This window comes from Bactrocera latifrons, unplaced genomic scaffold, assembly GCF_001853355.1.
Source record: "Bactrocera latifrons isolate USDA-ARS-PBARC rearing strain unplaced genomic scaffold, ASM185335v1 scaffold_329, whole genome shotgun sequence".
Classification (NCBI taxonomy): Eukaryota; Metazoa; Arthropoda; class Insecta; order Diptera; family Tephritidae; genus Bactrocera; species Bactrocera latifrons.
The window spans coordinates 214,699-237,445 of record NW_017536952.1 but is presented as its reverse complement, the minus strand read 5'-3'; the positions used below and the strand labels follow the sequence as shown (position 1 = coordinate 237,445).

The 22,747-nt window shown below is 35.3% G+C and overlaps 2 protein-coding genes across 4 annotated transcripts in view; one reads left to right on the top strand and one right to left on the bottom strand.

Annotated features, from left to right (window-relative positions):
- Nucleotides 1-9,581: 9,581 nt before the first annotated feature.
- The window catches only part of LOC108971160 (muscle M-line assembly protein unc-89), a 223,464-nt gene continuing 210,298 nt past the window's right edge, over nucleotides 9,582-22,747 (bottom strand). For 2 of the 3 annotated variants that reach the window (XM_018937032.1, XM_018937034.1), the window contains 4 exons: nucleotides 20,374-20,506; nucleotides 15,361-17,012; nucleotides 9,832-9,937; nucleotides 9,630-9,773 (listed from right to left, as the gene is read on the bottom strand). In XM_018937032.1, coding sequence (XP_018792577.1) covers nucleotides 9,630-9,773; nucleotides 9,832-9,937; nucleotides 15,361-17,012; nucleotides 20,374-20,506 — 2,035 coding nt within the window. Of the gene's footprint in view, nucleotides 9,774-9,831; nucleotides 9,938-15,360; nucleotides 17,013-20,373; nucleotides 20,507-22,747 lie in introns of all 3 variants that reach the window. The other variant, XM_018937031.1, reaches the window with a different exon arrangement.
- Nucleotides 10,624-13,479, top strand: LOC108971161. The gene is made up of 2 exons (XM_018937035.1): nucleotides 10,624-11,801; nucleotides 11,860-13,479. The coding sequence occupies exon 1, from the start codon at nucleotides 10,889-10,891 to the stop codon at nucleotides 11,528-11,530; it is 642 nt and encodes a 213-aa protein (XP_018792580.1). The 5' UTR covers nucleotides 10,624-10,888; the 3' UTR covers nucleotides 11,531-11,801; nucleotides 11,860-13,479.

Here is a 22,747-nt window from a genome sequence, read left to right as displayed (position 1 = left end):
TTTCCGCCAAGGGTTTTGGGTCATTGAACCTTTACTCTTTTTTTGTTTCTTCCATTTCCTTATTTCCTCTTATGTATATATGTATGTCCAGCGCTGTCCCTGATGATTTGCTGTCTTTCTCTCTGTTGTTTGTTGGTGTAGTCTCCGGTAATTGTGATTTGTGTATATGTTATCGCCTGTTTGCTATTTTAGAGTAATGTTTGTATGTTTGTTGAACTTTATAATTTTACCGCGTCCGGTTTTGATGTTAGTGGGGTTTAGTTTTGTTGTTTTGGTTTTTAGTTTATTTCGCGCCCGTTTTTGATTTTAGGTTTTATGTTTGTTAAACTTTGTTGTATTAATACCGCTGCCGTTCTGATGTTAGTGGGGTTTTTGTTGTTTTTTCAGTCACTTTATGTTCCAATTTCTTTTATGTATCTTTGCACGTCACTTTCTATTTTTCTTATATTTAAATTTCTTTTATGTACTTATATTTTCACGTTACTTGCTGTTTTCTGTGATTCTGAGATGTTTCTTTTTTTTTTCACTGTAACATATGTTCACTTAAAGGTTTTGTTTTATTTTATTTTATGGCTTTTGCACTTGCGCACTTGCACTAGGAAGTTATAAATTTTTTTTTTTTTTATTCTTTCTGAAAGGCTCGAAGGACCATTTAGTAACGTATGCCACTAGTATACTTACGTGGTTAGTATACGTATGAGATTGAAAATAAAAATAGTTGATTTTTCACACACGTTATAAAATTTATCTATTTAATTTACACAATATATATGTGTATATAATATATATGTATGTATATATTTTTATGCTGCGAAACCCACTGCTGCACTTTGTTGGCGAACTCGATCACTCCCCTCACTTGGCGATTTTAATAAACGGGGAAATTGCTTTGGTTGTCTCGGATGAAAAAAAAACTAAATGTCACGGACGGCTGCTTCGCTTTAGGGATGAAACGGTAAGAGAGCGATCCCGGTCGGATCAATCCCTTTTGAAGGTTTGGGTGGTGAATAGCTGCTGATTACGAGTCGTCTCGTTGATAATCGTGTGGTTGTTGTGTTGTAGTAATGAACGGTGTTAAGAACTGTGTTTGATGCGTGTGTGTAGTGGTGTATGCTGTGAACGGTTGTGTGATGAGGTGTTGGGACGTGACGTGATGTGAAGTGACGAGAGGTGATGCGATGTGATATGTGGCGGAATGTTCATAGCTCATGTGAACAGACAGCTCTGTATGAAACAAACTAAATACATAATAATAATAATAAAAAAAAATAAGAAAAAACATAATTTTGGCTTTATTTGAATTGATTGGTCACTGTGATTGGTCCTGCAGTAGCACATAAAATTATCGGTACATTTGTCCATTCTTTGTATTTATTTGATTTGTACAACAGTTCACACGATTGGTACAACAGCCGTATTTTATCGGACTGTCTGCACAAAAATTTTGTTAATTTGCCTTATGCAAAATATTTTCTGGCTGTCACACGATCTGTACATATAAATGACAAAAAATTGGTACATTTGACCAATCGTGTGATCTCAACTTAAATCTCCTAAAGTGTAAACACAAATTGTTGGGCTAAATTGTTGAAGTGTGTTTTAATAGTTTTTAAAAAAGTGATACAATTGAAAATAAATAGTAAAGTCTTAAACATAAAAGTAGTCAGTTTATAAGTTACATCAAAATTAATGAGGAGACATTAAGGGTTAAAGTGACAGCTGCCGTCAATGCAGCTACGGAAAGAACTAGAGGCTCTTTCAAGAGGACAGTAGGACAGTTGACTGAGCGACTAAAAACTTTAGAGACTCCATCAAAAGTGGAAGAATATGAGGCAGTAACTATGGACCCAACTATTCGGTGTGCTGAATCTCTAGAAACAATTAAGTCTCTGCCTAAATTCAGTGGCGAAAGGTCACGATACGTTAGTGGGAGGAAAACTGCATTTTCTGCCTATAAATTGTTTGAAAGTTACAAAAATAGTTCAAAAAACTATCAAGTGGTAGCAATAATAAGAAATAAAATTGTCGGTTCGGCCGGCCATTCAATACTGTGCTTAATTTTAAGGCGATTAGAATTAGCTTATGCAGTCTTTTTGAATGAAAAAAAAATATCAACTCTTAGGCAAATGAGACTTTCAGTTGCTGAGTTTTACGGCGAGGTTCAAAAGAAATTGACTTTGATAATAAATAAAAACGATAATGTTAAATGAAGGAAAAAAGGAAGTGATAGAGTCACTTTGCCTAAAAGATACGCCTATTGCCTTGTCATTAGCACAAGTATCGTTCAAACTCGTTCTACAGTAGAATGGATGCAGCTCAAGTGGAAAAAGAATGGAATGATAATTTCTCAAAACCACTCACTTCATTATAAACAAGTGGAAAAAAACATTTAAACGCGGGAACCTCTATTAAGATTTATCCTATTGTATCGCACTACAGGCAAGGAGGGAATTATAATCCCAATTGGACAGTTGAGCGGGATTCTCAAAGAATCTGAATGACATTCCAAAACTTTAGTCAGACCTCACCTCAAGAAAGGGAAACAATAAAAAGACCTCGCGAGAGTGATAGGCAAAATATTTCGAAAATACAAAGAGTAAATCACTTAACCTAATATTCTGTTGAAAATTTAAATGGTCATGCGTCACAACGTGACTTTTGGGAAAAAATAAATAATTTAGACGTAGGTCGCTCCTGCCCTATGTAAACAAGACACAGGCAGGGCGACCGATGGAATTGTTTATCGATACCGGAGCGGTATTATTTATTTTATGAAACCCAATGAGAATTTAAAAGGGGTAAGGAATATAGAAAACTCATTTAAAGTTAGGTCCATCTACAGTACTGCCGTGATAAATGAAAGGTGGTTAATTAACGTACTCGAAAAGATTGCTCCTTTTTACCTTCTTTCCGGACTTAAAATCTTTGATGGCATTATTTCGTTTGACTCTTGAAAGACCTTAACGCAAAAATTGATTTACTAAAGGGAATCATTCACTATAAGGATGGTGAAGAGAAATTATCTTATTGTGACTGTAAAAGTGTCAATAAAATAGTTGGAAATGGGTATGAGAATTTAAAGAATCAAGGAAACCTTGTTTTTGTATAGGAAAACCATTCAAAGGACGGTTGATAACGTACCGATTTATTCTAAGTTATACCCTTACCCGATAGCTGTTTCAGAATTTATAAATGAGGAAATTAAAGATTTACTCCGATATGGAATAATTCTTTCTTCTCCATATAATCATCCTATATGAGTTGTCGAAAAAAAAGGGAGTTCATAAGATTTTTAAGGGGAGAAAATGGTCATGTGGGAACAAATCAATCAAAAAATGTTAGAATTGAATTGGACAAAAACGAGTTGATGGCTTTCGATAAAGTTAAAACAATTTTATCTTCTGATGACGTACTTCTGCTATGTCTTGACCACAACAAACACTTTGACTTAACAATTGACGCTTCAGCACACGCTATTGGGCGGTATTATCCCAAGGCAATAGGCCGATAGCCATGATTTCCAGAATATTATCGCCCGACGAAGAAAATTATGGTACGAATGAAAGAGAGTTTTTAGCGATAGTGTGGGCACTTCAGAAGCTGCGAAACTATTTGTGCGGAGTAAAACAGCTGAATATTTTTACTGATCATCAGCCTTTGACCTTGTCTGGCTCGGATAAGAATCCAAACACAAAAATCTGTTACCATACATAGTGAAGAATCTCTAACAGAAGTTATTCCAAAAATGGAAACCTCTACTAATTAATTTCGAAATCAGATAATTCTTGAAGAATGAAATAGCTTAACCAAGAAGACAAAAATTATTTTCAAGTCAAGGATAAGGCATCAAATTACATTTACAAATTTTCGGAATCTGCTTGAATTGATTAGTGAAAGGGTTAACTAGGACGGTTAAAACGAAATACTGGCAATGACCACAGGCACATCTTTCTATCTGAGAGAATATTAAACAGGTATTGAACGATTACAATTTTCCAAATATGCGGAAGAAGTTACTGCCAACTGCAAAATTTGTAAAGAAGTCAAGTACGAACAGCATCCGACTAAACCAGTTAGGAAAGACTCCGATACCATCCCGTCCTGGGGAGATTTTCAGAATTCGTAACAACTGCATCGAGGGCAATTGTTGACGTAAAACAAGCTTTATTACAAATCACTAATTCTTTTGAAAATACGAGGAGTGTGACGGTTGATAACGAAAAGTCACAGAACTCACAAACAATAAAGCCCCTTCTTAAGGATCACTTTGGAGCAGAAATTTTTACAACCGCTCCTTTCCATAGTACAAAAAATGGGTCGATATAGAGTTTTCATAGCACCTTAACTGAAATCACTAGATGCGCTAAGCTAGAATAAGCTATAAATGATACCAATGAACTTATGTATATTTTTTGCACTCCAAAATGCAATATATAAATTCACTCAGTAACTCGATAGCAACCTACGAGCTGAATTTTTCTATGCCTTTGGACCTTAAGACCGAAATAAAAGGTAAACTAATTAAAGACCAAAATAGTTGCAAAGGAGCAATAGCGGCAAACTTATGAGGTTTTTCAAGTCAGGAAATAAAGTTATTGTTAGGACCAATAAAAGAATTAACAATAAATTTGCAAACGTTTTTACGATTCAAAAGGATCTGGGATCCACAGTTTTAAAAGATAATAGGAAGGTTTACAAGAATAACCTTAGGTAATACTTTTTTTTCACCTTTACATAGTTATTTTACCACTTTTTCGTTCTTAGGGATCCGACAATAAAATTATTAATTTTACAAAATCCAACTACATAACAGTTATTGACGGAAATGTATGTTGTAGTTTGGGACAAATATAGCTACCTAATGCATCGAACGAATTACTAAAGTTCTTCAGGCAGACATTCATCAAATTTACGGATTGATTGGCACGGTGAAAATTCCACATAGACAAGTGTCACGCCGTGTATAGCAGGCCGTGTAAAAAACATGGCATTTCCAGATTTATGCTACACACTTCTAGCGACTATTCTTTTGTCCTGTTATTGTCATTTAAAATACAATTTTACCCGGAAACTGTACAGGTTTGAACTAAAATGGCAAATCGTGGGTAGTCAAAGGAATTCGTAGATTTTCGCACCATTACACAGTTTCGGCGCATGAAGATTGCGAAACATAATAATTACAAATCCAACTTTGAGAAAGAAAAAAAAGAATTTAGAAATTCCACTGGAGAATTCACGGCTTTGAATTGTCAAGACGATCGGAATTTGCCCATTTCCAATTCTTAGCGAATACGATGTAAAATATCTTCCGCAATGTAATTTTTGTTCGTATCCCATAATTGACGCAGATTTGAAGGCCCATATGTTGAAATTATCATCGCGAAAAGTGTGCGAACTTCATTGGCATGCGAAGTTTGATTCCAGCAATTACCAGTTTCCAGCAATTGTAATTGCTGTCATGATTCTCAAAAGGCAAACACCGTACCATTCACAGTACGCAACGACTCAAATGAAGTTGAACCGCATACATTATCAATAGCAACCGAAATTAGAAGCAATCGTCGTTTTTCGGGTGGATTGTGTAAATTCTTTCTAATGCATTAGCTGAGAAAACACCTGAATGTTCATTTTTTCGACGATGCATTCCATGTATAATATCAAGGCATTTCCGAATAGAGCAATTTCTCGCAAACGGATCAGTGACGCAAGTCGAGAATATACTCGTCAAGGGCAATTTTGTTGTTGGCGGTGCTTTCGTGGACTGTACTGTATTCTCTGGGTTGAAATACCCATGGCCTTCTCCGAATGAACTGCGAGATGCACAACAGTAGGAAAAGGTTTATGAATTGCAAAAGTAAGTAACCTACAAAGCCCTTCATTGCAGTTCATGTATCGACCCATTTGATAATGTCTCGTTCAAGACCAATATCCGCCATAGTGCTTTCTTTGGTGATATACTCGCAAACGTAATTGATCGATTTCATCAAGCAGCAATACTCAATGGTACAACAGCACCACATATGTATACGTTTCTTCAAGATAAAGTCCATCAAACAGCTGTTAGCTGTTGTTTCAAAAGTCGTGCTGTAATATCGTGATGATCGCTTGCTGATTGGTAGCGATCCATAATTCCATACGTATGTCATCGCATCCTGGGAACACTCGTTCATGTGTCTTGGGCTGCCACACGTTGATGGCGAAAAGAACGCCGACCGATATTAGCGCAATCTCTTCTTGGCTTCGTAGCAAATCTCAATCTGCAGTTGATCACTTTTTGTGGAATACACATAAAGTTTGCACTGAATAATTTTCAATGATTTTTCGTTTGATTAGCTGGAATAAAAAAGCAAACGACCGAAATTGAACGATTCAAATAATTTACAAATCAAAATATTGAAAAACAAAACCAAAAAACATTATAAAAAAAATTTGTGGAAAAATTTTATTTTTGGAATTGTCCAATTTGGAAAATAGAAAGTAGCCGATTCGCAGACCTACTGAATACGTATATAAAATTTGATAAAAATCGGTAGAGGCGTTTCGGAGGAGTACGGTAACTAACATTGTGACATGGAAATTTTATATATTATTGCTCGCACCGTATTCATTGTACGACTTATTTATTTTTACGAAAATTCTAGGTGGAGCTGAATTTTCAAATGAGGAGTGTAGATTGGTTAAAGGAATGAGTCAATCTGGCAAGAAAATTTGGTAAATAGCTATTTTTATAAAGAGGCATAGGAACACAATAACACATTCCAAAATCCAAATAACTATGTATAGGTACCATTGATCTCAGGAACTAACGGCGCATTCAGCAGCTAGCCGCCAATAGTGACATGAGTTCCAAGCAAATAAAAGCGGAACTTAATCTAAATGTGACTAAACAACGGGTGCAAAAAGTAATAAGAAAATAGTTATGCTTTAAATATGACGACCCCATTCCTAAAGAAACGTCATATCAATATATCAATTGCATTTTATGAGAAATATAAATTTTGGGACTAAGAATTCGAGTCTGTGGTTTTCAGTAACGAAAATAAATTTAATTTGGTCGAACCAGATGGTATTTATAAATATTGGAGAGATTTGAGATGCCCCAAAGCATGTCATAGTCGCCCTCAATGTGGAAACGGATCTAGTATACTGTTCAGAAGTTAACCTTTTGATAAACGCGCTAGAACCGAAACTTGATCTACATGATTGGCGTCTATTCATTGATTCCTCTAAACTTAGTTTAAAATAAGTTCATAACAGTGCCCAAGCGATTGATATGAAGGAATTATATGAGAATATGAGAGTTCTTTTAGGGCACATCCGTTATCTTGAGTATGGTTGAGCAATATGTGGAGATGTAAAAGTAATAGCCCTTCTTCTTGGAATGCAACAAGGATAAACGAAATATTGTGGCTTTCTTTGCAAATGGGACAGTCGTGCGAGAGACTGTCATTATGTACAGAAGCAGTGGACAGTACGTCAGGCACTCACTCCGGGGCAAAAAAAACGTTACCAGTGCCTACAACCTTTGCATATTAAATTGGGTTTAATGAAGAATTTTGTTAAGTCAATGGACAGAAATGGAAGAGGGTTCCTTTATCTGAAACAAAAATTTCCAAGAGTCAGTGAAGCAAAAATGAAGGAGGGCATATTTGTGGATCCGCAAATAAGAGAACTAATGAAAAATGAAACGAAAAAGCCTCCATCTGAATACCTCGAGAAATGCATCACCTTTAAAACGCATATCATTTTTTTTTTCAGATGATCTGGTAACGATTTTTTCAAGGCCCTTCTTGAGATTCACCGTTATTTATTAATAGTTTTCATTAAAAATTTGTTGAAATATACTTCAAAAATTGTACAATAATATGTCATTAAATTAAATAACATTATTATTATAAATATATATATATTTTTTGCTTTAAAACCTTAACTAAACCGTTAAAGAAACCGTTTAGTTCTACTAAATTTAAATATAAAACTGTAATTTGGTACAGGGGATCATAGTAGCAAGGGGCACCTGTGAAAAAATTTTTTTGAAAAAGTGAGCCCCCGCCATCTAATAAGTTTAATGTACATATCTTCTATACTACTAAAGCTATAAAAACAAAATTTGCTAAGTAAAAATCTTATAAGAACTTCTACCGACAGTGTACAAATGAATGAAATCGGAGGATAACCCCGCTTATTCTCCACATAACGGTAGTATTAAAAAGCGCGATAAATTAACAACTAAATACGCCAGATACCTTATGAGAGAGGTTTATGGGAGCCGGAGTGAAAATTGGACGATGGTAGTGGCACCTCCCACTTTTTGGTAAAATGCCATATCTTCATATCATATTTTTCCACTTGATTCGTTCAGTTTCCAGTGCACAAATCAAGAAGTAATTAATATAACGGGATACAACTTTGAATGAATAATGTCTTTAGTGTGTGCCACTCTATGACCAAAAATTCAAGCCGCTGTGTACTGAATTTTTAGACTCCGGTACCTATACTTGACTTTTGATGGAAAATGTCGGTCAATGTGTGATACATATAACTGAAATTAAGGCATATTCCTTATCTTATAAAGGTATGTCTGTAGGTCCAAAATTGGTTGAATCGGACCAACACTTTTCCCTTAGCCCCCATATATATAAATACAATTTTTTTGTTTTACTCTAAACAGTGTATCTTTGTGACTAAAATATATAAATTTGAGCGAAAACTAATATCAGGATTTTCGAACATACGACCTACTTTATTCTATATGATTGGTTTTACAGCTTAAAGCCTTAATTCTTGCAAGTTACAAGAGTATAAAATGTTCGGTTGCACCCGAACTTAACTCTTCCTTACTTGTTATCGTATTCCTTTGTCACAGACGAAATTGGACTACAATCACGCCTTCTTTTCATATAACACAATTCTAAATTCCATTTGATCTTTTCACCTTCCAGTGCAGTTCCATATCAATAAGTAATTATAATAAATGAAGACAATTTTGCACGAATAATTCCTTTAAAGCATGCCATTTTTTACGATGAAGCTCCAGTTAGGACCAGTGCTTATTGATGGTATGGTGAATTCAATCAGGTCGTACATATCGGGAAATTAGTACCAGCGTACATTCATTATTGAAAAGAAATATCTTCACGTTGAACTCCACAAAATTTGACAATCGTTTAAACAGTGCTCATGTCTATTGGTCGAGAGAAATGTTAAAAAATACGATAGCGGTGCTTCGAAATACCTCTATGATATTGCGACAGGTGATGAATAAGGGTGTGCCCAAACACTTCCAAGCAAATTGTTGCCTTTTTTTGTATAAAAATGCTTCGTAAATTGGTTCAAACGTATACATAGAGATCTTAATGGCGAATATTTTGACAAATAATACAGCGAATTGCTCTGATTTAAATTGGTTTTTGGGTCTTTAATTCAGAAGTATAAAAGGCAGCTCTTTTGCTAGGCTTAAACCAAAGTCAACTAGAGACAGAATACGTATTTTCCAAATATAATTTATTGTGAGGTTTAGTTTATTTACACAAAAATTTTGTTAAAATCATACATGAATTTCGATGTTAATTTTTTTTTTATTTGACTGTACATAATTTTTTGCAATAATTCAACATGTGGAAGAAATTTTAAAATGTAGCATAAAGTTCTTCCTGGATGCTATTTGATCGTAATAACTGCGTTGTTGATGGCCCTCCATTTAACGACTGAGTGATCGTTTGGGTTGAAGTGGCGTGACTTTCTTTAATATCCTTATACATGTCAGCGAAATCCTATATGAAAAGTGTAATTCATTTATTGGTACTTTGTAAAATTACCTAATAAACATACCTTGAGTCGATTTCCCAGGAACACAGCTCGCTCCCTTTTCTTGATCATATAGTCAGAAGACATAAGCCATCTATGCTCCAAACAATCCTCAGAATATGGTCGTTTCCTTATATTTAAAAATTAAAAGATGTTAATTTAACGCTTAGCTTTGAATAATTCAAAATTTAACAAATGTTTCTACGAAAACCTATAAATTGCCACAACTAAGCACTAAATTAATATATAAAACTATAATTAAGCACGCAAAAGATACATGTGAGAATTTTTCTTGAAAAAATGAGCCTGGCCGCCCTCTAATAAGTTTAATGTACATATCTCTCTGAAGGGTATCCAATGAGGATGGCTTGTAAACAAAAAATCAGAACTGCTGTTAAGAAATAGATATGTAGCTTATAAATAAATTAGTAGTAGAAATCATCACTCCTACTTGTATACCTATTTATTAAGTACCAATAGTCTTAGCACTTAATTGTATACAGCAACACTGCAACATTGTTTCAAACTAGATGTATGCTTGCTTTAATTCTTAGCGCCAGCAATAGCCAAACCGGTTTTGTCTATTTGAGTGACTTTGATAACGCACTCTTATCCTACTTGCATAGGCAAGTATACATACCTACATTAATGTAAATGCATAGAATTAGAACATGTACCACTATCTCAGCTGATCTTTATACCGTAGCCACCGTACTTGAGCTAAANTATACATACCTACATTAATGTAAATGCATAGAATTAGAACATGTACCACTATCTCAGCTGATCTTTATACCGTAGCCACCGTACTTGAGCTAAAGTTAAGGCTGTAGGTTAATCAACTTGTTAAGCTGTTATTTTTAGTCAGTCGCCATTGGATGTCACCCAGAGAGAGAGATTAAACATTAATATAGCAAACAGTTAAATTCGTTGGTTTTCTTTCAAACATTAAACAGGCAAAAAAAAAAGCTTATTGTCCTCCAAACATTTGGTGACCCCGACGTGATCGCGGAATTAACATTATCAATAATTTCATAAATTTTCGCAAATCTATTTAAAATTTTACGGTCGTTGACAAAAAATGGCACCCAAGAAAATGGAATCAGCTGAAGCCAAGAAGAAGCTAGATTCATTTATCCAACAAGTCACCGTACTCAACAACACTTTGACTTTCGATGTCTTGCGTGAATTCGACGAAGCTGCAGTGGAGGTACGTATCGAGCACGTGGATAGGCTGGAAAAAAGGTTCGATGCGCTCTACACGCAACTAGAGGACAACGACGCTGATGATCTTTCAGCGGAATTTACCAACCACTATATCGAGGTAAAAACGAAGCTGACACGTCAGCGGCACTCCTGCCTAGCTTCCGAAGCTCACAGCTCTACGACGCGGCCGTTTGTTGGCGATCAAACTTCAATTATTGTCTCTCAGCCAAAGCAGAGGTTACCGGTCCTGCAAATTCCAACGTTCAACGGAAAATATTCGGATTGGCCAGATTTTTTCTCGCTGTTCAACACCGTTGTACATCAGGACGTAGATTCAACGAGAATTGAGAAATTCCAGCACCTTCGGTCAAGTCTACGTGATGCAGCGTTGGATACCATTCGTTCATTAGAGATAAATGAACAAGATTATGATAAGGCTATTGATTTGCTAAAGGCTAGATTTGATAATAAACGCTTGAATTTACAGGCTCAGATATTTTTCAGCTCAAGAGGGTAGAGGGTGATAAGGTTGCCAAACTTCGAGAACTCAGCGATACCGTAATGCTCACTTGCGGGCTTTGCAAACTATGGGAACGAAGGAACAGATTGCTGACTGCTTACTTATTCAACTAGTGTCTCAAAATTTGGACATCAAATCTCGCGCGAAATGGGAGGAACGAACACCTGTAAGTGAAATACCTACATGGAATTTAATGGCTAGATTTTTGGAACAACGCTGCCAGCAGCTGGAAAATGTAGAGAATATCCTTGGATTTCCGGAAAAACAGGTAGGCAAGAAATTGTCAAATCACATAAGTCGTAAGGTTCTTTTAACGGCATCTGTAGCTGGATGCATATTGTGCAGTTCTAGTGAGCACAAAATCGCAAGGTGCAAGCAGTTTCTAGGCCTTTCGCCCACAACGCGCTATAAAGAAGCAAATCGCTTAAACCTATGCTTAAATTGCCTTAGACTCGGTTGTGTCTATTTGAGTGACTTTGATAACGCACTCTTATCCTACTTGCATAGGCATGTATACATACCTACATTAATGTAAATGCATAGAATTAGAACATGTACCACTATCTCAGCTGATCTTTATACCGTAGCCACCGTACTTGAGCTAAAGGAAAGGCTGTAGGTTAATCAACTCGTTAAGCTGTTATTTTTAGTCAGTCGCCATTGGATGTAACGGTGATCGCAAGCGCAAGCGATTAAACAGCATTAAACATTAATATAGCAAACAGTTAAATTCGTTGGTTTCTTTCAAACATTAAACGGGCAATAAAAAAGCTTATTGTCCTACAAACAACTGCAATAAAGAGTTTTATAAGATATTTACTTTTGCAGTTCATTTGAAGAAGGCCAAAGAGTGCATTTCAACCCAGAGAATACAGTAAAGAGAGTGAAAACACCGCCAATAATAAAATTGACATTCACGAGTATTTTCTCGACTTGCAAGAACATTGCTCTATTTATAAATGCCTTGATATTATACATGGAATGCAGCGTTGAAGAACTTGTTACGCAGAAAGCAAAGTCAACCAGTAGATGGGCATCCAGGTATGTTCCCAACTAATGCATTAGAAAGAATTTACACAATCCACCCGAAAAACGACGATTGATTCTACCTTCGGTTGCTATTTATTAAGTGGTTCAACTTCCATTGAGTCATTCCGTACTGTGAATGGTACGGTGTGCGCAACTTTTTGAGAAGCATGCCAGCAATTACAATTACTGGAACATGATAATCACTGGAATCAAATGATGGTCGATGTGACAGCTACTACGCATGCCACTGAAGTTTGTAAATTTTTCGCGATGATCATTTCGCCATAGCGGCCTTCAAATCTGCATCAATTATGGGATACGAACAAAAATGACATTGATGTAGATATTTTACATCTTATTCGCTAAGGATTGAAAAGGGGCAAATTCCGATCGTCTAGAAGACGAAGCCATGAATAATACAATATAATTTCTAAATTCTTTAGAGAGGCTTGGTATGCCGCAGCAGCATTTGCATCTCAAAGTTGGATCTGTCATTATAATATTTAGTAAAATTTATGCGCCGAAATGAATGGAACCCCATTGATTGTGACGCAGTTATCGAATACAAGGGGCAGAATGCTTGATTCTACGAATTCCTTTGAGTTCCACGATTTGCCATTTCTGTTCAAATCCATTCAGTTTCCAGGGAAAATATAAAATTTAACAATAGAGGCCGCCTGAATTAAAAACAGCTTCAATCGAAAATTCTGTATCGATCACATTCTTCAACTTATTTTCAATGGGGGATGCCAAAGTGTGCAAAGCCTTAACTGAAACCTCAATCGCAAAATGCTACATGTGCCAGGCCAACTCTACTGAGATAACCGATATTGACAATTGTTTGAAAAGAGAAGTACGAACATTTATTATGAAATTTTTATAAATAAAAGGTGCGTTCCAAAGTAAACAGAACTTAAAAAAACAGAACAAATGGTTTTGTCGGCAAAATCAATTTATTTTATTCAAAATAGTTCCCTTCTACTTCAATACAGCTTTTTGCATGGTGTAAAAGCTTGTCGAACGAGTGTTTTAGTTCGTTGGCCGGTATGGCCGCCAGTATGCCGATGCAAGCCTTTTGAATGGCTTCTACATCTGCATTACGCTTTAATTTCATGGGCAAATGCATTTTCCGAAAATGAAGAAGTCGCACGGTGCCATATCAGGTGAATATGGGTAGTGGTTATTGTTTCAAATGTGATTTTCGGTCAAATAATCGATTCTGAACAATTGCAATTTCAATGATGATTTCGGTTGATTATTGAGGAATTCACGCACGTTTCGATGGAATTTCCGGTGATCACGGATTTCGATTGGCCCACGTGTTGATCGTTATTTATGTCCTCACGACTTTGAAAACGTTAAAACCACTCGTGCACTCTTCTACGGGATCATCGCCATCAACTTGTTGTTATCAATTCAAACGTTTCGGTAAAAGTTTTACCTATTTTAAGACAAAATTTAATGTTGACTCTTTGTTCGAAGCTCATTTTCGCACCTATAACACAAACATAAGAAAGATGGCAGATTCTAACGAACCAGTCGACATATACATGGCACCACTAGGGAGCGCAATATTAAAAAATTCCTGTTTAATTTGGAACGCACCAATATATTTTCTTGATGTTAATTTAATTCTTTATCATCGACGGGTAAGGAGTGGCAAACGGGAGAGGGCTTTGGTGCAGTTTATTTATTTTAATATAATTATTGATTACTTTTTATGATTTTAGAAAGCTTAGGCAAAATTTTAATTTTATATTAGCAGTAGAAGTATTTTTGGCCGCTGATTCCATAACAGGAAATACTATTTGAGTGTCATGGTCGGAATTATGGGCCGACAACTCTTGGTTTTTGCACTACGATAATGCACCTTCGCATAATGTATTGATTCAAACATATGCGCTTGATTTAGCTCCGTGTGACTTCTGGCTATTCAGCAAACTGAAATTTTTTGCTAACTAACGTATAATATCGGATATATATATGTATACAGCTTAGTTATGAAAATGTTAAAAATTGGTTCACGAATTACCCCACATACACATACTATATACATACATATATATGCATATTGATGTTCGTTATTCTAGCAGACTTTATTATGAATATGTCAGTCAGTGTGTAAGTTATCTTTATAAAATTGTAAAAAGGTCAATGAACTAGTCCGAATCTTTAACCCTAGCCCCAATGTAACCAATGTAGTGATTTTAGACTTTTTACCATTAAACCGTTTATGAATGAAATAAGTTAATTAGGTTGAGTAGAATGTTAATACCCCAGATAGGAATCAAAATATTTTAATGGAGCTAAGTGAATTTATGATCTATAACATAAATTAATAAGTTATAAATATGTACTATGATTTAAATCTAATCTTAAAACCCAGAAAAATAATAGCAGGATGAAACTTTTTATAAAGAAAAAAAAACACACATATCAAAGAAACTACAATTTAAGACCGGGAAGTTAAAGATAGTTTCAATATATTTTAGTAAACCCTCAAATCCTTCCTTTTATGTTTGCATTTATTAGGTACAAAAACACTGAATCGACATCTTTAGCACTAAATCACAAGTAAAGTTGTCCCTATCTAGTTCACCTAACTTGAAAATGTGTTTCTTCTGCCTTCGTTATAGGTAAACAGAAAAAGGTATGGTGATACGATATTTTGAAGTAGGTAAGTGATTGAAAACCTAGATTGGCGTATATTTAATTTCCATAGTATTTTTCTCGGTATTTTTTAAGTGTATTAATCAACTCTTACAGTGTATTTAATCATAAAATTACAAGGCACTTACGTAGGATGTCGTTTGAAAAGGAACATAATAAATCGAGTTGCTTCGGGAGTAACTTCTTTATATAGGTTCTCAAATCTATAGCGAGCAAACGATATATTTTGCTTTGTATCATAGTCATCAGTTCCGCGAAAAGGACTTTTTCCAGAAAGCAAAAGATATGTCAGCACACCCACAGACCAAATATCACTTTGCGGGAATATAGGTTCTTCGTTCACCATCTCAGGAGATTGAAAGTCAAGCATGCACCTCGCTGCAACTTTTGCTCCTAATTTACTAACTCTCTTTGAGGAACCAAAATCAATCAATTTTATTTGAACCGATCGTACTGATGCCATTACAATATTGTCAGGTTGAATATTTAAATGACAATAACTTCTCCAATGCAAGTATTGAACTGCGTCTAAAAGTTGTGTTATAACCGTTGCTACCATTTGCTCAGTGTATTGATGGCGACTGCTAAAGTATGTCAATACATCAGCACCCTGAAGTTTCTCCATTATAAAAATAGCTAATGGTACATTAACTGGTTTATATGCTGCAAATAGTGCTGCAATACGTTCATGTCTTAACGTTCTAAAATTTTCAAATTCTTCTAATATAAGAGGTTCAGTTTCCGCATTTAAATCAAAAATTTTAGCTACTGTTATTGCGTTGGTGGATTTTTGAATTCCTTTTACAATGGTACTGAATTCTCCTCTATGTATTTCCGATATAAAACTATATTTTTCATTAACACTGTTATCAGTTATCCAATTTGGAGGTTCACATTCACAATGATAGTCAGTATGAACTCGCTCTTCTTCTGCTACGATTTCTTGTCCGCTTTCTGTTAGTTTTTGTAAATGTTCCATTGCCTTTGATATCTGTATTTTTGGTGAATCTATAGCTGCTGTTTCGGCTGTCAACGGGATACTCATTTCACTCCAACCAATTCGATTTCTAGATGCCAATCTAAATTGGTATTTAGTGTTAGGCTGCAGATCATGCACAAAATAAAATTCATGGTCAATATTATCAGCAATCGTTGTCCATATATCCGAGCTAAATTCTTTCTTTTGTAAACTATAACATAAAACTGTTGAGTGACCATCATTTCGTGGCTGTTTCCATCTAAGAAGAACTTCCTTGCCACTAGCTGCAGATACTTCAGGAGAGTCCGGAGCATCCGGCAATGTAGCAACAACTAACCGACATCTGGACACTGTTTGACCAAGCGAATTTCTGGCGACGGCTTTATATATGCCTATATCAGTATGGAGAGCCGGATCAAAACGTAAAATAGATCTTCCATCTTCATCAGTTAATATTTTAATTCTGTTTGACTCAATTAGCACCATGTCATTTTTAAACCATTGTATACACGGTTTTGGGTCTCCAACTGCCAAACAATGTATGTGTGCTGGTTGATATTCCACAATTGCAAGTGTTTGGGGCTTTTCTCTGAAGAAGGGAAGACATCCTTCTCTTTGGCTTTCAATTAGTGCCTCAGCTTCCGTATATTCATCAAGTCTGGGACCCAATTCTGTTCGAAGCCTACGAATAGTGAACGAGTCATTCGAGCTATACAAATTTATTCTGCTTCGAACTCGTTCATCATCAATTTCTTCATCCATTATATCAGTAAATCGTCGACGTTCCCGAATAACTGGCAACTGTTGAGAAATAATTAAAATTAGTACGTAAATATAATTTAAATTTACGAAACTATGCATATACAAATTTTTGAATTTAATCATATATCACATATTTTCAACAAAAGAAAACTTTAAGTAATCATTGAAATTAAGTGTTGACAATATCAGGATTCGCGACCCCGTCAATAATAAAATTATAGATTCTGATAATTGATAAGCTTAAAAAATCCTGGTAATGAATAAAGTTCAAGTAATAAAAGTCATCAGTTTTAAATGTCGAAGTTCCAATGAAGAACATTTCTCCAACCGATGATATTTTCATTTCGCTGGTACTTAGGATTATGTTAATAAATATTAATTCCAGAAGTTGTAACAGTTTAGTCAAGAAATAATATAGAAAAACTTGTGGCAAAATATATAAACTAATCATATAAAAACAATGATCCCGATGAATATGTGTTCCACATTCGAAAAACAAAAACTGGAATCAGATCAAGGAAAAGTTATGTACATAGCTGTTGACTACCATATCGACAAATATAGACGTTGTTTTTGATTGGCATCAACTTGTTCTAGGAAGAAATTTATGACTTCCGAACATATGATTTTTTAGATGTTATTTCAAAGGGTACCGGACTTTCATCTATTATCAGGTGCCGGTACATACTGATTTTCATAATTTAATTAAAGTTAATTTAAATATTCTTGCTTAACTTTATTACATACATACATATCTTCAGTTGAGTTACATGAGAATGAGAATATGTAAACTCAATCTAAGGAATGAAATCTAAAACCTTGGAAATTGAGGAAAAGTAACTGGATATCAGAAGAAGAACTGGATACCCGAATATCTTGGTATTAGGGATTTGGGTTAAGGCTAATTTCATTCATATTCAGTTGGTGGGTACCTTGCCGTAGTTCAGGGGCTTAAGTTGCAAAGCATTTTTCGGTATCTCCCAACCGGTAAGGGTGGTGCTATCTGGTTTTGCTCATACGAGTTGTCAGAAAGAGCTTGCGTACGGTAACCAAGATCCGTTCTACCCGTTCCCATGACAGTTTTGTGTGAGTAACCGGAATAGACCCGGATTATTATCTGACCAAAGACTGCCAACTCGGCACCATTCCTTGAAATTACTTCAGGAACATTTTCTGCCGCTGCAACAACTAATGCTGCCACCTCCTAATCCAGAGTGTCATGCGACTTCTTTATCCATTGGGTGATTGCAGACAGGAAATTACTTTGGATGTATTCGGATGAAGCTTTAATAACACCGGGTCGCATTGGAAAGTAATGGAGGCTTTACTACGTCATGGGACTCTTGCAACTATGCACAGTCGACCGGCATAAGGATGGTTATGATGACCTTTAACTATCTGGTTTAGACCCTGGGATCGGAGGAGCCTACCGGCTTTAGGAAAATGTATATAGGGGATGTGGATATCCTGTATCCTTCCAATGGTGTACTTCAAGGAAGGCATGCTCCATATGGACGCTAAAGAATGATTCCGTCCTCTGCGCAAAGAGGAGAGATGACATTCTGCCCATCCTTAGCATAACGGTGTCCCTCTCCAGATGTGCTGACATGTTTGGTCTCGGGATCGTCAGGAATCAGAATGAGTGCATAAATACCTCGGCTTAAGTCACAAAGGTCTTAAGTCACAAAGGTATAGTCAAGAATGAACTGGCTAACAAGTTTTCCAGCTCTGCAGCCGGAACCCTGTATCGCGGTTGGTCCTCATACCATAAACGAAGCGCTCCGAAAGGTGGAAAAGTAGGAAGAGGGAAGTCTTGGCAACAACAACAAAACATGCGCCAGGCCAAGTTGCTAAAGGGTAGTTACAATCTTAGAAGGTTAAAAAATGTAGGTCGCGGTACAAATCTCAATTATTATTTATTTAAGTGTCTATCTATTCAGCTGGTGGTTATTGAACTAAACCTTAAGCTATTTAAGCAACTAGAAAGTTAAAGAATGGAGCCAATTTCAGTCGTTATCGGAAGAGGGACATTCAATTTAATTGATAATATCACAGAAAGACTCTTTGTGAATTTACCAACAACAGTGATGTGGATTAATATTGACCAAGATATGTGGTATATATTTATCTAGAAGTTGGAACCGATCCGATTCCCAAATTTGGTAGTGTGGTCTTTGATATCTCATTTTATCTAAGAGTGGGCGGTGGCACTCCTTCACCCAATTAGTTATCACATTTGTGTATAATAGCTTTCAAAATAGCTTTTATAATCTGATTTCGCTTTATCTTTAGCCAATTTTGGTCGATTATAGTTTATTGGGTTGGAAGATTATGCCTATTAGGGGCGAAGCTACAAATGTACATGCATACTTTGATATCATAAACCAAATAATAGATTTGTATCTTAATTTTCTCTCTACTTATGATTTTATAAGATTAACGACATTTTGTGAGCGTGGTAACAGTCCGATACCTCCCTTCGAAGCCGAAGCACAAAATTAATTTTAATTTAATTTACTCAAGTTACTTGATGACGGACGAACGAACAAAATAATTCAAACTTTTTCTAATAATAAGGTATTGTGCTGAAGATGGATAAAACCAGGTGAATACCTTCCCTAGCGCCCGCATACTTGATATAAAAAATTATAAACATTCGACTAACTTTACACCTTATAATATAATCATAAATAGTATACAAATTGTCTCAACTAAATTCAGAGAGAACTTTTTTTGGTTAAAAATATGTATGTCGTAATGTCAAACTTGGATAAAATCAGATGAATACTGAAAAATAGAATATTAGTTACATTTATCAACTATGAGATTTAAGGCAGAGATGAAGGCAGAGAAAGAATAAATGAAGTTCAAAATAATTAAATTAATGATTGAAATAAATATTTGTTGGCCTTAGTTTTTCAGCATGCATATACCATCTGAATGATTGTATTCATTTATGTTTTGTGTATTTTGTACGACGATTGGAATTTAAGTGAGCTCTTCCCAATCCACAAGAAGAGAGACTATATAAGGTTCTATCGAGAGTACTGTTTGAAAGATTAAGACCCTTTAAATCTCCGTCAGGATGGGGAAGGACCTCTCTGAGTTGCCAAAGAGATTTTAAACAAGGCTACTTCTTTTCGTGCGACTTCTTCAGTCTACTCTTGGAGAAAATAAATCGAGATGCTGAACTAAGTAGAGAAGGAGAGATATACGATGACATTGATACAGTTCAGCGAATTAAAAGACAGCGGCTAGACTGGCCAGGTCATATCTTTCGAATCGACGAAAACGATCCGGCTCTAGTGTGCTAATAGTGTAAATTTATATCTTTTTGAAAATAAAACTTAATGTACTTAATATATATACAAGTATATGAGATATAAGAGATAGTACTTACAGACCAATCAACGCTATCGTTGAGTGCGAATGAAGGTGATCTTCTGTGAGCAACTTTCATATATTCGCGCAACCTTACAGGAAAACTAACATCTCTAAGTTGTAGAAGATAAGTATCTGGCCCATATTGGTAGCTGAAATTAATAATAATACAATCTTTGTACTTTAAGATTATTTCTAAATGTACTGAATAATGAAAAATAATTATATACATTTATCACTATCGTTTCTATAGTATCAGATGAAACTAAGATTGGGAAGCAAGTGAGAACTACATGAAGTTTTTACCCAACAACTGTGTATTTTGTGTAAATATATAACATCGGATGGAGGAACTAAATGAAACTCAAAGATTTGCTAACGATATGTCACAATACAAATAAATATTTACTGGCTTTTTATAAAAATTATATTTTATAAAAATTAAGTGAACATATAACACTGTATATACTAAAGTTTAATTTCGAAAATGTGTGAGATCGATCAGGAACTATCCTATCCCGTATATGGAACCTATAATGGGTTTCCTCATTCTAGCAGACTGTGTGACCAATATGTCTGTTAGTGTATGAATTAGTTTAAAAAATTGCAAGAATCATGCTTTTTAAGTATAATTAAAAGTTGAGCTCCAATGTACCCGATATATGTACTGACTTACCGTAAATGTTGGTCAGAAAAAGTGAGAATTTAATGAATTTCAGTGCAGAAGTTTTGCTAACCCAACGGTTGATTGTATCCCCTAAAACTAATCGAAATATGTAGAAGGGTGTTATATGTAAACAAATGTGAACAAATATAATATATAAGTATATAAATTATCCGCGCAAGGGTTGGCAACGGACCAATGACATGCCCACAACACGCCATTAATTGAAAGCCTCCCTGATTTGGCAGGAAATTCCCTGATTTTTATCTTTGGCACTGATTCGCTGATTTTCGTGAAAATTCCATGATGTCCGTGAAAAAATGAAAAAAGGTTTCCTCCTAAATCGGCGAATTTGTTTTGTATTATTTTTGTTTTTTGAGCGAGTGCGTGAAAAAAGTGAGATTCACACCGTTTTAGTCTACTTTTGCGATTTGAAATTGGGTGCTACTTGCGATGCATTTACTTGAATAACATCATTCATGCTTACGTTCCAAAACTCGACCGAGTTTAATTATCGCATGTTTTTCGGTATAAAACTCCTGCGCGAGTTGAACTTCGTGAAAGTTCTCAAGTAAAATTAATGAATGGGGGGAACATAAGCGACGGGGCTGATTTAAATTCAAAAATAAGATACAACGCAATTCACTCATGGTTGATAAATTTTTTAAATAGGGGCCTGGCACCACTCTTTAACAATTTTCATGCAGATATATTTTAAACTACTGAAGCTAAAATAACCAAATTCGCTCAGGGAAAATCTCTTTAGTATCCTTATTCAATTCCTATGTCCAGCTTTTGATCGAAACTATAGGTCAATCTGTGAATTGTGTCTAAAATAGATAAACTAGTCCTGGCCCCCTTAAAACAATTATAATGATTTTTGAACATCCGGTTGACCTTACATCTTATGTGTTGGTGATGTGTGTAATGTTACGTACCTTAATGAGATTTAAAGAGCATATTTTATTTTAATAACACAGTACAACAGCTAATCTGTGGGGTGAGAAATTCCAAGTCAGGGTGATGGTACTAGTTCAGTATAGTAAAACCCTCAAAGGGTTTGGTGTTCGTATGTGTCAGTTTTTTTTTATGACCTTTTCAATTTTTTCCTTATTTCCCATGGTTTTCCATTTTAACAAATTAATTTTTTCCAATCAGGCGTACTAAATGGTCCAGATAAACGAAAGCTGATTAAAAGAGACGCATTCAACAATATTTTGATTGATATATATTGAATGCATGGCAGGCAATCAAAGAAGTAATAGAAGGTTTGTTGGGAAAGCATCGTTCTAACAACTACGATGTTTCTGTCGCAAGGATGTTAAGAGCATTCTCGGAAATTTATTTATTTTTTTTTTTTGTTTTTGGTTTTTTGCCAAAATGTTACAACTAAGCGAAAACAATCAAGATAAGGAAAAAAGGGGTCATAAGGTCATAAAAAAAACTGACACATACGAACGCCAAACCCTTTGAGCGTTTTACTATACTGACCTAGTACCATCACCCTGACTTGGAATTTCTCACCCCCCAGACAATAATCCTAAAAATGTTCCACAGTGTAATACGCAGCATTGTCAAAACAAAAATTAACCCTATATAAATCTAATACAAGTTTTTCAAATTTTCGGTTGGACTATGTATATACATATGTATATATATTGGTCAATGTGCAATATTTGGCTCTATTGTAGTTTAAAAAATATGTGAACGTGAAAATAACCAGACAAAT